The 14,358-nt window shown below is 44.6% G+C and overlaps 1 protein-coding gene across 1 annotated transcript in view; it reads right to left on the reverse strand.

Annotated features, from left to right (window-relative positions):
• The window catches only part of ITGA9 (integrin subunit alpha 9), a 215,866-nt gene extending 201,857 nt beyond the window's left edge, over positions 1-14,009 (reverse strand). The window contains exons 1-3 of the mRNA XM_054060077.1: positions 13,787-14,009; positions 5,733-5,860; positions 4,349-4,455 (exon numbers count right to left, since the gene is read on the reverse strand). Coding sequence (XP_053916052.1) covers positions 4,349-4,455; positions 5,733-5,860; positions 13,787-13,929 — 378 coding nt within the window. The 5' untranslated portion in view covers positions 13,930-14,009. The remainder of the gene's footprint in view (positions 1-4,348; positions 4,456-5,732; positions 5,861-13,786) is intronic.
• Between the last annotated feature and the right edge of the window lie 349 nt (positions 14,010-14,358).

Raw genomic sequence — 14,358 nt, forward strand, 5'->3', positions numbered from 1 at the left:
GCAGCTCTTCTTCTTCCCTGAAACTCATTTCTCTGCAGCCAGGCAACCAGCACATTTGTCTCCCTGCCATGGCAAAGCTCATCCACAGCTGCTTTTGGTTCTCCCGCTCTCCCAAAAATGTTTAGTTGGATTACAGTATGCAGTCCCTGCATTATTCAACACTGATGTACTACCAAAGGTGGCTATAGTTCTTTTTCTTTGATGACACCTCTGAGGCGGTCTTGGGAACAGAGACGAGTCACCTGAATTTAATGCTGTGGAAAGGGGGGTTGCGTGGGTTCTTTTCCTAAGCTGATTGTGAACACGTGCCAGATTATACACCCTTTTTTAGGAAACCAGGAAGCTATCAGCACACTTTGGTGCTCAGCAACTGCTGCTGGGGCACAGGCTCCAGCTCTACCACGGAGCAGCGGAGAAAGGATGAACCCTTGAAGCAAAATAAAACACTTATACGCAAAGCACATGGAGGTCTCTATTGATGCAGACACTACGTTACTGCAATATAATGAAGAAGCCATTTCAGAACTGGAGCCACTTTGCTCTTTTGCATATTGAACAGCAGCCACGAGCTTTGCATTATTGGAAAAGCAACACGAGACACCCAGGACTCACTTCAGAGGCTGAGCGCACCACCTGAATGCATGGTCTTTACAGAGCTCTCTACTGACTCCTGAAGTCAGGGTCCAAACAAGGGACTTTTTGAATGTGACGCTGTCAGACCACTTCTGGTTTCCTCTTCCCTAGGAGGACTTTGGCTTTGCTGCAGCAATAGTTTTTTTTCAGACACCAACACAATCACTAGATGTGCCACTAAGACAACTACTTAAAATGAAAAATAGCAACACTCGATGGAAAAAAAAAACACACAGAGTAATGACACAGGTATATAGGAAGAGCAAGACTGAAGGATGTGGCTTATCTCCAAATCATAATGTACTGTCTCTGGTTCCTCTCCCAACAAAAGTAAAAGGAGGACTTTCACTGTTTTAGTTTGGAAAGAATTGTCAGTCTCTGCTGTATTACTGCAGCACTTAGATTAATGCAAATATTGACCGATAGCATACCCAAGGACAGGACGCCACCGAACTGCAAACTCAGAGCTTTTTTAGCTAATCTTACTACTTTACTTGTTTGAATCTTCATTGTTCAATGCTTTTCTACTTAGTCCATCATGCAAACATAAAACTCTGGTTCAGTAACATCCTGGCACATTATGAGCTCAAACGTAATCCACTTTACCAAACATCAGCTTCGGCACTGCTGCACACTCTTCACTTTCCCTACCACCTCTTTTCACTGAAACTTGTACTCTTATCAGGCACTTGAGGAAAGCTGATAAGACAGAAATTAAAGTCACTAAGCAGCTTCAAGGCAAAAGAACCAACTTCTTCCTAAAAGTCAAACTGTGGAACTAATTCCTCCGACATAGGACATCAAGAGTATGACTACTTCACGTGTGTTTAAAAAGCAACTTCTAATATTTACACAAAACCAAAATCATTCAGGGCTACTTGACACAAAGATACACTGACTGAAATGAATCCCTGAAAGAGATGCAGTAAATAAAGCTGTAATGCCTGACAATATAGACTGCACGTACTCGTAACTACTGGGTATTGCTCACAAGAGTTAGCCAGTAATTTTGATAAAACGCTAAAATTGGCAGATGCGGCTCCCAACACACATTCAGACGTGTCTTCTCAGAACAATAGTTTCTCACAAGCCCTACAAAGACAACAGCATTTTGAAGATATCCTGATCTTTAAAACTAGAAGAGCGCATTAATTAAATACCATCTGCATATGGGAAAGTCACAAATCTTTTTCAATAAAAAGGTATTTCAAAAAAGAAAGTGACAATGCCCTGAAACATCTAGGTATTTTCCACCCATGAAGGAATCTGTACGCCTGCATTCCAGGCTCTTGTCTACACACAGATGTGCACAGATGTTTAATGAGTAGTTTAAGATAGAGTGCTTTGGCAATAAATATCTCAAAATCAATAGGAATTAGACATTTAAACATCCTCAAGCATCCAGACATTATCTACATGGCGAGGGCAGTATAATCTTGTCAGAGGGCTGGTTTAGGACCTCCTTAAATCAACATAACTTGTGGAGGCATTTCATCAGCTTAAGCTGCACCAGAATAAGCACACCACCAGCTGCGCATTTTACTTTAGCTACATTTTCCTTTATGTCCAAAATTTATATCCACTCAGCCCCAACCCAAGCCCTCACAGTCTGCCCACATCTCTCACCCTTGCAGCTTTCCTTCAGCCAGCGAGCAGCCAGTCCCAGCCTTGGTAGTTGTTCAGCTTTTTTTCCCCCCCCATCAGCTTTCCCTTACTCTGCTGCGTTTGCTTAGGTATTGTCTCGCTAAACATCAGCTGCAATCTGCTCCCCTTCAAACAAAACCACACAAAATCTTCATTCTTAAGGTAACCATAATTCTGACAAAAATGTTTCAGCATCACCTTAAGCTATATATGTGCTAGCTTCTGATAGTGGGACAAGAATTTGTCTAGTTCAGGCCAATGACTGGAAGCGCATGAGGATGCTGTGTCTTGTCATGTTATCCTGATCAGCAGTCATGCAGGACCCTGAGCACATATACAGACCGGGATACCTCCCAGTACCTGAAGTGGGCCTGAAGGGGCTACAAGAAAGCTGGGGAGGGACTTTTTACAAAGGCTTGCCGTGACAGGACTAGGGGCAATGGGTATAAACTGCAGAGGGGCAGATTTAGACTAGACATAAGGAGGAATTTCTTCACGATGAGAGTGGTGAGACACTGGAACAGGTTGCCAAGGGAAGTTGTGGATGCCTCATCCCTGGAGGTGTTCAAGTCCAGGTTGGATGGGGCCTTGGGCAGCCTGATCTGGTGGGAGGTGTTCCTGCCCATGGCAGGGGGGTTAGAACTGGATGATATTTAAGGCCCTTTCCAACACAAACTATTCTATGATTCTATGTCCCCTGAAAATATGAATTAATTACACTGCACTTCTATCACAAATGCATTAATTTTGTGCTCTGCTGTACAGCTCATTTTATTTATGCCCCTCTGTTTTTCCCCCCTCTTCCTCTAATGACAAACACATCTAAAACATCCAAAAATAAAAGCATCAGCCAGCCCCTATAGGAGTGGCAAGCTGTACACCAAAAGAGACTACTGCATAAACTACCACAGTACTATCATAGAAAGGTCTAAAAACCACCTGCCTGTCCTAAGAAAGTTGGGCTTGTGGCCCATTTTAGAGTCTAAGCGCGTATTAAGAAAAAGGCCTTTGAGTGAAGCATTTTGCCCACTTGCCTTACACAAGTGTTTGGCACAGTAATCACTGCAGGAGATCTTTCTCACTACCAACTTCATGAAAGTTTGGTGCTACCTACCAGGGAAATCCCCTATCTCATTGGAAAGGTGGCGTCACACTGCAAATTTCCAACTCTCAAATAGCGCTGTTTAGAATTAGATTGTTGTTGGGGTTACTGTGATATGAGTGTGAAATCTATTGTATCACCTATACCACACACAACAATTCATTGCTTCTGTTCTTAATTTCGGCTAACGTTCCTGCAGACAGACTCACTCAGGTAGACTATTAGAACCCAACTGCAGATGCAAACACGGACAACTATCGACCATAATATACTCATGTATTTTAGAAACTTTTTGCCCAACTCTCTTCAGAATTATTTTTTTTAATAATTAATTACTTTAATTTCTGTCTTATCAGCACAGGAAATGTTGTTTTGCAAAGATAAATTCCACATCCTAAAGATCACATCTGCTCTCCCTGACCTGTGTATGTGCATGGTAACCATATCAAAGACAACAAGGCCACCCTCACACAACTAAGTAATCTCTACTCTCAGGTCTTCTGCCTTGTTAATGTAAAACTAACATACAGAAAGAAAAAAATATCACCTGAAAGACTCATCTTCCATTTTTCATAGTAAGTTCTGACCCACAACATAAATGCTCAGGGAATATGGATGCATACATATCCCCTACCGAAATACAGGCAAACGACAAAAAGAACAAACTAGCAGGAACCTCCCTGACAAAGCTCTACTTATTCGATTCAAAGATTTAATTCCTCAGATTTAGGAGGAAGCCCTTGGGTGACACAAGTCAGGTATCACGGCTTTGAAGCCCTCCTTCTACAAATAAAGCTTTCTGCCTGCGGCTCATTTTTCCTTCCGCTTGAAGGAAGGAACTACAGAATTTGCTGTCTGTAAAGCTGGACTCCGTCAGTCACTGCTGAACACATTAATCCTGATGTGTTTAGCATTAGAGTCAGACAGCAGCAACACTTTTAATGAGATCAAAGAAAAGACTGGACTTACCAGCACGCTTCCACCAGCCTTTGGCTGTCTTGCCAAGCTCACGCCCATCCATTCATCATCTCTGTCTTCTTTGCAGGTCTTTCCACAAAGTGTGCCGCGAGAATTGCCTACAGAGGGAAAAAGCAGCAAGGTAATGAGGCATGAGTTTCAAATACCTACCAAAAACCTCTACAAGAAAAGAGATTGTCTATCAACCATCTCCCTGATAGCATTTTTCTTTTCCCCTTTACCCTGCTCACTAGTTCTTGTATGCATTAATCAGTTGGATGTTCTCACTCTTATGAGGCATCATACAAATACATAGCAGAAGGCAGATCCTATCCCAAACCACCAGCAGCTATTACAGCATCTCCATAGCCCTACTCGAATAAACCATCCAACTGAAGTCATTGGGAGACATGTGGGATTGCCTGCAGGATTAAATAAAGAAAAAAATACTCCTCAAAACTGAGATCTGGGGCACTTAAAAACCTGAGGTTTAAATCTTTAGTCCTGTCAGGCAATATTCACAAATTCACAAGAGATGTTTACATACAGTAATAGCACAAATCAAACTCAGCCAGAACACTGGTTTAACACATGTAAGCTTCATAAAATTAAAGTCTACTAGACTCAGTGGTGAAAAGATGAACAATACTAACATACCCCTTTTTATAGCCAGAGAAAGCAATAACAAGCATGTCACCAAGAAAACCAAAAAAAAAAAAAAAAAAGCCTTCAATTTTCAGGTTTTAGATCAGAGACATACCTTAGGACTTCACCTTCCCCCGATTCAGACAGTATGTCAGAAAAACCAAAGTTGATCCTGATCACATGCAACAGCATACAAGCACAGCCCTCACCAAGGAATTTATTTCCTTTAGCACAAGAAGCAAACCCAAGGAATGATTTGTTGCACCAAGAGGGAACCCACAGATCACCACATTGCTAGTAATACACCCATCACAGGCCCACCACTGCACTGCCTGGGGTAATCCCACACATTCTTATTTCAGCATTGCCTGGAGTAGGCAGCAGCGCTCCCAACCCATCACCACACTGCAAAGTTGCACTGAAGAAGGTGGATAAAAGACTGGGTTAGGGTAAGCAGGGGAAAAAATTCCACCTTTGTCTGGTTACTCACTGGAAAGAGCAAGCAGGGACGCTGGGAGGACACAGGCGCCAGGAGGGAAGCTATTTTATAATAGTGAAGAAAATAGGATACCTTTGCTATCAGTGCTCAAGATCAGTCAGGAGAGGCTAACCAATTTCTCCGAGTGTCTTGGGGCCTCTTTAGAGCTGTCAGGAGGATTGCTAGCAGTTTGGGGTAAGTTAGGTGCGTTGTTGGTTTTTTTTTTTTTGTTCCTCCCTTTCCCCTTCCCCCCTAAGCATCATAACTACTCACCTCGCCCCATATCCAGTTCTGTGCATCTTCTGTCAGGATTGGTATGGACTCGACATTTAAACACTGCTCCTGGGGACTGAATGGAGGTGCTGTATTTAGATTCTGCCTTGGGAGCACCAACCAAGACCCTGGAAACCAAAAGCAAAATAACAAGTTTTTAACTTCAGGAGAAAAGAAAAGGAAGCAATAAACAGCAAGATTCACATTGCTAAAGCTTCCTAAGCAAAAGGACTTTCTCCAGCAACCTTGTGAAATGATGACATTGACTCACAAACTGAAAACGCCACATACAGTAAAAGCATTTTCCCCCAGTGAAGCCACAAATACATTAACAAGCTAAATTTCCATTAGGATTGAAACACATTTAAAGCACCACCTTCCCCACCCCCAGCAGCATTTAGGAAAGTATTAAGACAGACAACAGCAGCTGCATCCACTTTACCTCAGTTTTAACTACATCCCTATCAATCCAAGAAACCACAAGAGCTAATGCACACACCCATGAGAGGATGAAATGTGAACCTGTGTGCTTGCCAGCCAGCCAAAAATTAATAAGCTTGTATAGAAACTCGAGGTACCTCATTCTCAGAACACTTTATGTAACTACAGCTTTTTTTTAAAAAAAAACAAAACAAAACAAAAAAAAACACTCAAGCAACAACCCAGGATCAAATTTCTTCCACAATGCACTGCTATCAACCAATAGGTTGATAGCAATGTGAAGTCTCTACCTGGCTACACGAGAGCTAGTGTCTCTGGGAAGCATCAATTCACAAGCTCTAACCATAGGGTTTCCTTAACTCAACCTTGAAAGATTATGAGCACTTTTTAATCACTTGTGTTACAATCCAGTTAACTGTTGAAAAAGCCGCTAGCTGCACACGCCCTAACGGACGCTTTTTGAGGAGGACTATGGGGGAAGAAGCACAAGTATTAAGGGAGCCCTTTTACTGCCTCCTCATTAAAGGGATAATCTTTCTCACCTGGTTGTGAGCCCAGATCTGGGCACATGAGGGTAAAAAGGGAGATTAAGCTGGAGGAAGGCAGCTCCGAGGAGGGTGGTAGGAAGCACAAGGAAGTTTAGATTAAGTTCTGCTGATACCCTTGCTCTGCGCGGCGGGGCAGAGCATCTGCATGTAACAAAATCGCCACTGAAGTTAAGCGCGGGGCTGGAACTAAGGATGACTCTGAAAGACCAGTGCTTCCATACACATATTCAGCTTGCTTGGGAGGCAGCAGCTGACCATGGAGACACAGTTCTTGGTTCACCCATTAAAGGGATAAAGAGCTACTAGTGCAAAGTCAATCCACACACACAGCCCACCCATAGAACAGATAGACAGCCCGGCATAAGACCCAAAATGGAATCTTTCCCTGCTTAAAACAACTTTTCCTTCATCCTCTTATTTAAAGTTTCATCCCCAACCATCACCCATCATCACCATTCCAGTAAACACAGGGAGGTCTGAGGCTCAAGGCATGCACATGTCCAGGGTCAGCCTGATCCACCTGGAAGGGCTGCTCCTGAATCAGAGTCTAGTATATACTGAACTGCAGCATGTCTTCGTGTCCTGCACACTTCCCTTTCCATGAAATGTGACAAAACTGTCCTATGGTGCCTGGAAATACATTTACAAAAAGAAGAGAAACCCCTATATTAAGTGACCGTTTTCTCCAAAGTTTCAGGAGCGAAACGGTATCATTTCGAGATGTTTGATGGGGTTGCACTCTACAACACACATCGTGTTTTCACAAGTGAGAAGAATTAATGTCTAAAATACTTAAGTTGCTAAAACCTACAAAGCCTGCAAACATTTGGGAGCGAGTGAGAGCAAAGAAGCCTGAAATAACAGTGTCAAATGGAAATCCCACTAGGCAGGCGGCAAGCTGAAAAATTAAATGCCAATCATTTAATTTACACAGGCGATGAATGCATGTCATTCACTCATTGACATTCATGAGGTCTAACAAAAATAAATAATGGGGGATATTACTAGCTTAAAGAGTTACAAGTTCAAGTTGCAAATGGCAAGAGACTGTTTCTATGACCTGTTATAACAATAAGAAAATGCAGGCTACATTGAACTCCAGTTTAAAAGAAGGTTTGCTCTAACCTAAGAAAAGCAAATATGATTCAGCAATTAGAGCACAAGATACCTTGGCTTGCAGAATGTGAGATGGAGATGAAGAAGCCTAAATGACAGAGACTGTCCATCTCCCTTTAAAAAAGATGAATGGGAAAAACTTATAATTAATTCTTTGAGAAGGCTACTGGCACAGATAATACTGCTGTCTTGAGCAAATATACCCTTCAAAAAGAAAACATCTGTTGCCACTTCTTCATATGGACTGAGCAGAGGGAAGCAGCCAATAAGGGCAACTGGTGACTTGTGCCAAAGGCAAATCTATTTTGGATTGTCCTGAATGTCCATGCATTCAAAATTTATATTTCACCTACTTTACACATTATGTCATCTTAGGATCTTGTCCCATTCTTTTACTCTTGCAGCTAGACCCCAGCAGGTGCAAGATTTCCTGTTCCTTCTGACATGGATCCATGCTTGAGCAGGGCCTCAAGATGGTCACCTTCAGGGAGATGAGAAGTTTTCTGTTTGTTCACATGCTTTTTTTGCCGTTCAAGTAGGTATTAGGTTTTATTCAAGATTTAGAGACTGGAACACTTTCTTTGTCAAGAAGGGAGTCCTCTACTCTTTATTTTCTGTATGCAACTACTTAACTATTGGAATAAAGTCACTTCTTTAACTGTCATGAGACTCATCAAGCAAAACAAACACCTGTTTGTATCTCCCCTACATAGTAAAACACCTTAGGAAGTTTTTAGCAATTTCTGTGAAGCGATGATGCAACCAGAGAGGGTGTTTTTCTCTGGTACCATATCAGAACAGAAATGCATTTCAAAACAAAGCCTTAGAGACTAATAGAGTCTTCCTTCATCCCAGTGCTGTGGAGTCTTGTTTGGCATAAACACAGAAGATACATAAACAGCTAGCAGAAGTATAACCCTGCCCTTCTACTATTGTCACACAACCTTCCAACATATCCCAACCAGTTTAACCAGGTCTTATTTAAAATAGCCTAATTTTGTGGCACAGATTTCCAATGCCACTACAGGACTTGGGTTGTCCGCAAGCAAGCACCAGCAGCTCCCCCGCTTTTTGCCAAAAGGCTTATAATGTAGGCAGTACACTTTGCAGAGATTATCAATGAGTGCCGGCTGTCACCACAACTGTAACACTCTGCAGGAGGCCCTTAGGATATTTGTGAGAAGCTGCATGAAGACATCTTGAAGGGGAAACTCCATCAAGAGAAAGGGATTACTTTCCATTGAAAAATAGGGTCACTTTTGCTTGACGTGCATAGAGTTCTGTGAACCAAGTACTAAACTGACAAGAGGAGGAGTAGACAGAGGCTATATAACCTTCTTCTCTTGTATTCATACTGACACAGTAAAGGACAAATGCCTTTATCTATATGGAGACAACTATACAGCTGCATGGCCAAGAACCATCGCATTCCAGGAGACACAGCAGTCAATATATTAATGGATAAGAAGCTTTTTTGGCCACAGGGAAATCCACACCTCCTTAAAATTACTTCCTGCAGAACAGCAACTGTCACTTCACTGGTGATTGACCCTCAGGACATAAAGATTTGGAAATTAAGTGCTGCATTTAGCAGAAGGAACAGTAAACAAAAGTGTCGAGCTGACCGATGGCATGGAGAGATGCCAAGCACATTAAGCACCAGCCTACAGCATGCCAGCAGTGATTAGGCAATCACAGTTCAAGGACTGGGGAGTGAAGGTACCTCACCTCACTGCAATGTTAAGTGGCAGAGAAAAAAAGTCTTTAAATATCCTCACATACCACAGCAGATTTCAGAAGCAGCACCAGAGGAGGGTGCACCACCAGCATACCCCAGTCAAGTTTCTTCCCTTCAGAAGGATCTCTGTCACTTGCTAAGCCCTTGAAATAAAAAAATATGTTTCATCTATGCAGAGCAAGAAGCAGGAGGGCTGTTATTTAGGCGGCAGATGGATGCCCTGTAACCAACAGCAGCAAGTCCATGTTCCCCAAAACATCACAGCAGTGTGTACAGCATCACTACATTGTTTACACAACACGGCATCATTAACACAATACCCAGCTTCCATGGGATCAGTCTGCTCCCACATCTTCCTTCTGGTTGCATTAACAATATCCATCCATCGTCCTGAGATGTGGAACAGCCTTCAAGTCTCAGTGGCAGCACAGTACAGTGACAAGCAGTGCCAAAGGAATAAAGCAACAGCACAGAAACCAGACTCATTTCTTATTGTAAAACTCACAGCAGGACACCATGCAACTAAACTGACTTCATGGCTTTTCCATGCCAGATCATGTTGCCAGAAAGGATAAAGTTGTCAGTGTGGACTTACTGGGGGTGTTAGTAAGAAAAGGACATAGGAAGGGGAAAGGAGAGAGATAAAGTATCATTCTATTTTAAAAAAGAAAGATCAGCAATGTCAGATTATTAACTTTTTTTTTTTTAATTGGGGCGAAAACTGACATTTGTTTCTTCCTAAATTGTCTGAAGGAAAGCAGAGAAAGCAACATTCTTGGGTCTTTACTCCAAGCTTCAAAATTATAGCCAGAGAACAGAAGCACTACAGCTTGTCTCTGCTCCAAATGCAAGCAGCCACCTGGTTCCTTGCTCAGCTGAAAATGGCAATGATGGGGAACAGGGTAAATCTTCCAAGATTTAGTTATAAAACCCACTTAAGGAAGGAAAAGGAGACATTGTCAGAAATACAATAACCCCAGCACATCTGTGATGACGAAGCCTTCTTGAGACAAAAGCTGTGCAAAAAACGACTCCTAAATAGCAGCATCGTTGCAATTAACTATTTCAGACAGGGTAAAGGCACTGACTGACTCCCCTGTTGCAGTGGAGGCTGAATACCCACGCTCCACCAAAATTTTTGTGTCAAGGGCTCTGTAGCAGTCTGGCTATTTATGTTTATCTGAATTAATGTTTCACAACAAATAGCCCCCCTTCTGTCCTCCTGCAAGAATATTTGGCTTATGTAAGTCCTTAAGAATCACCAAACCCTGAACCAGTTTACTGAAAACCTGCAAGCCTGTGGTAGATAATACAGATGGGTGTCTCTGTGGTGTCAGAAATCAAACAGCTGAAACACTGAAGTTGAAGACCTGGCCATTACAGACACTATTTTAATACAAATCGGTGACTATATATTATTTCATATACACACAGCAGCATAAGTACAGGCTACTAACACGCTTCAGCTAAGAAGTTCTCATGATCAGAAGTACATTTAGGTAAATACCAGGCCCTCAGGCAATAAAGAGAAAGAAGCCCTGAACTATCATGACAACGCTCTCAAATGCTTGAGAGCATATTAACACATTAAATAATTTCAGATAGGCAGGAGCCTATCAGCCTCAGACATGATCAGTCACATTCTTGCAGGCTCACATAGTGTACAGCTCACCAGCCATGAGTGCCCAAAATATCACTGTCTAAAGTTAACTTGGAGTAACTACTGCCCACTGTAGTGGGTAGGCCAAACAGATATGAGAAAACTGCAACTTTTAAGAGCAGAGAGATTGATTCACTGCTGTCTTTCGACCCTTAGGCTGCATGCACACATTAAGAGAACAACTGTATACAGCAAACTATAGCAAAGGAGATTATAAAAATCATATCTCCCAAGCTTTTTACCCTAGCCTCTGACGGGCACAGGATTTTTAAGCACCAGTGAAAATAAGCTCCCCAGTTCCACGATGAAGAGCAAAGCTTCCCTGTCAGTGGTGACAATTCCACCATCATGATTTTTGACAGCCCAGAGCCGATAGTGACCGTAATAAGCTGCTGTTAGCCCTTCCAGGTGTTAGGGCTAACAATATATTTATTTAAAAACACTTATAGATCTTAGATACTTTTTGTTTCTGGGTAAAGAAAGTCCATTTGCAGAAAACTGGAGTTTGTACACGAAGAGTTTTTACTTTTACTCATCAGACTTCTTGCAGACACCTGCCTTCAGATAGGTGCTACCCACCTGCTACCTACTAGCAGTCCAGCATTGTTTCCAAACCAAGTGGGATGCCAGGGAGATTCTCCTCCCTGGTCAACCTCCCCTTAAAAAAAAAGAAAATAAAAACTCATAGAATCATAGAATCACCAGGTTGTAAAAGACCTCCGAGATCATCAACTCCAATCATACCTATTTGCCACTAAACCATATCCTTAAGTACTTCGCCTACTCATCTTTTAAATATCTCTAGGGATGGTGACTCCACTACCTCCCTGGTCAGCCTGATCTAGTGCCTGATGACCCTTTTGGTGAAAATTTTGTTCCTAATGTCCAATCTGAACCTCCCCTGGCGCAGCAACAGGTGCTACCTGAAGACAATTCACGTTATTGATTAGAATGACAGACACCTCCACAAGCAGCAACAAGTTACATAATTTTCACCCCACCGTACCCCACTAGATCAGCATTTCATTCACACCACTGTGAACCATCAGCAATTTGTCCTGAATACAAGTCGCTTTCAGCCTTTGCATCCTGCGCTGGTTCCTGTCCCAATTAAGCATTGCTTCAAACTGAGAGCTTTTCTTCTCCCAGAGCACTTCTCCTCTATCAAGTCTTCTGATAAGCCCTTAAAAATGAATGCTCCATGAAAGCCACTGTGCAGAAAGGCTGAGCATACAACTACTTTTCAACTAAAGGGCGTGAAAGAAATGCATTTTTAAAGAACTGGATGCCAGCATGAATACATTTATTTATATCACAGTGCACCACAGTTCCAACATCAACAGCTGAGTAATCAGGCACTATCTAAGCGTAAAAGATAAAGACGAGCTTTGTGGGCATTTACTGGCAGTGGTGGCTCCTACTCACATTAGGAGTGCACCAGATGACATCAACCAATTCCAATTAAGAGAAATCAGTTTTAATTGTAACAAAGAGCTTCTGACCCGGACAAGAGACAGACTGTGCTCCAGGGCTCTTTACAGACAACGGGAAAAACAAGAAACTTTGCCAGTTTGCATAATTTTTTGAGATGTAGACAAACTTTCTACCCTCGTCCATTCTTTTTTCTTCTTTTAAATCACATCTCCGTTTCCTCTAGGGTCCCTCACGCCAAGAGAGGCACACAGAGGAGACGAACACCTCCTCTCCCCGTTTGGAAGCGCTTCTCCAGTCCCCGGAGGGATTTTTTTCCCTCGCAAGGCACAGCACAGGGCGATCAGAGCTCTCAATACCGAACGCGCTGCCACCGCTGCCAACCTTTTCCCCATTTAACACGGCACAACTTATCATCTTTCACACCCTGTGGGTTTTCGGTCAAGGAGATGCGCTGCTGAACATCCCTCCCGAGGAAGCACCTCGGGAGATGCTAAGCATCTCTCCCGAGGGACCGCACCGAAGCGGCGGGAGGCACCGCTGGCATCGAGGACCGCGAGCTCACCGTGCCCAGCGCCGCTTCCCAGGGGTAAAACACCGTCTAGCCAGGGGCACCCCAGGGTACAACACAGCCCAGCGCTGCCTCCATCGCTCCGCGGGGCCAAAGACCAGGGGAAAAGCCGGAGCAGAAGGAGCCGGGGAAGAGCCGGGGCAGAAAAAGGGCCAGGGCAGAAGGAACAGGGAAAAAGAGCCGGGAAAAAGCCGGGGAAAGAGAGCCGGGGCAGAAGGAGCATGGATAAAGAGCCGGGAAAGAGCCGGGGAAAGAGAGCCGCGGAAAGAGAGCCGGGGCAGAAGGAGCGGGGAAAAAGAGTCGGGAAAAGAGCCGGGCACAAGGAGCGGGGGGGAAAGAGCCGGGCACAAGGAGCGGGGGAAAGGAGCCGGGCACAAGGAGCGGGGGAAAGGAGCCGGGCACAAGGAGCGGGGGAAAGGAGCCGGGGCGGAGGCGCTGCTCCTGCTCCAGAGCAGCGTGAGAGGCGACTGCCGCGGAGGATGCTCCAACCTCGCCGCCTGCATCCCGCATCTTCTCCGCCCGCGGGCGCGCAGAGTGCGCCCTACTCACCACCGCGTGCTGTCGTGGTAGTGCTGCAGCACCGAGAACCCGAAAAAGGAGCCGCGGGGTCCCTGGAAAACCACGGGATGCCCCAGGTCCACGTTGTAGCATCGCGCCAGGGCCGCCCACAGCAGCGCCCACAGCACCCGCATCCCGCGAAACCCCGGAGCCGCCGCTGAGAGCCCCGAGTCCCGAGCGGCCGGGCCGGGCGCGGCGCTTTTGTGCCCGCCCCGCTGCTCCGAGCGGCTCCGCTGCGCCCTGCGGGGGCTGCGCGCCCCGTGCGCACCGCGCCCCCTGCCGGCCAAGCCGCGCCGCGCAGCCCCGGCCCTTCCACCGCGTCCCCGTCCCCTCCAGCGCACCACTCGTCCCGCCGCACCCCGCTCTAAACGGACTTCAGTTGCTCCTCGCTCTCGTTTTCCCACCTTCCTCCCCATTCCCGCGAGTCCCACCGATTCTGTGCTGTTTCATCCACTCTCTTCACACTGGAATAAGCAAGGTGTAATCATAGAATCATAAAATCATAGAATCACAGAATCATAGAATGGTTTGGGTTGGAAGGGACCTTAAAGATTTCCAACCCC

Source organism: Cuculus canorus, chromosome 2, assembly GCF_017976375.1.
Source record: "Cuculus canorus isolate bCucCan1 chromosome 2, bCucCan1.pri, whole genome shotgun sequence".
In the NCBI taxonomy this organism is placed as follows: domain Eukaryota; kingdom Metazoa; phylum Chordata; class Aves; order Cuculiformes; family Cuculidae; genus Cuculus; species Cuculus canorus.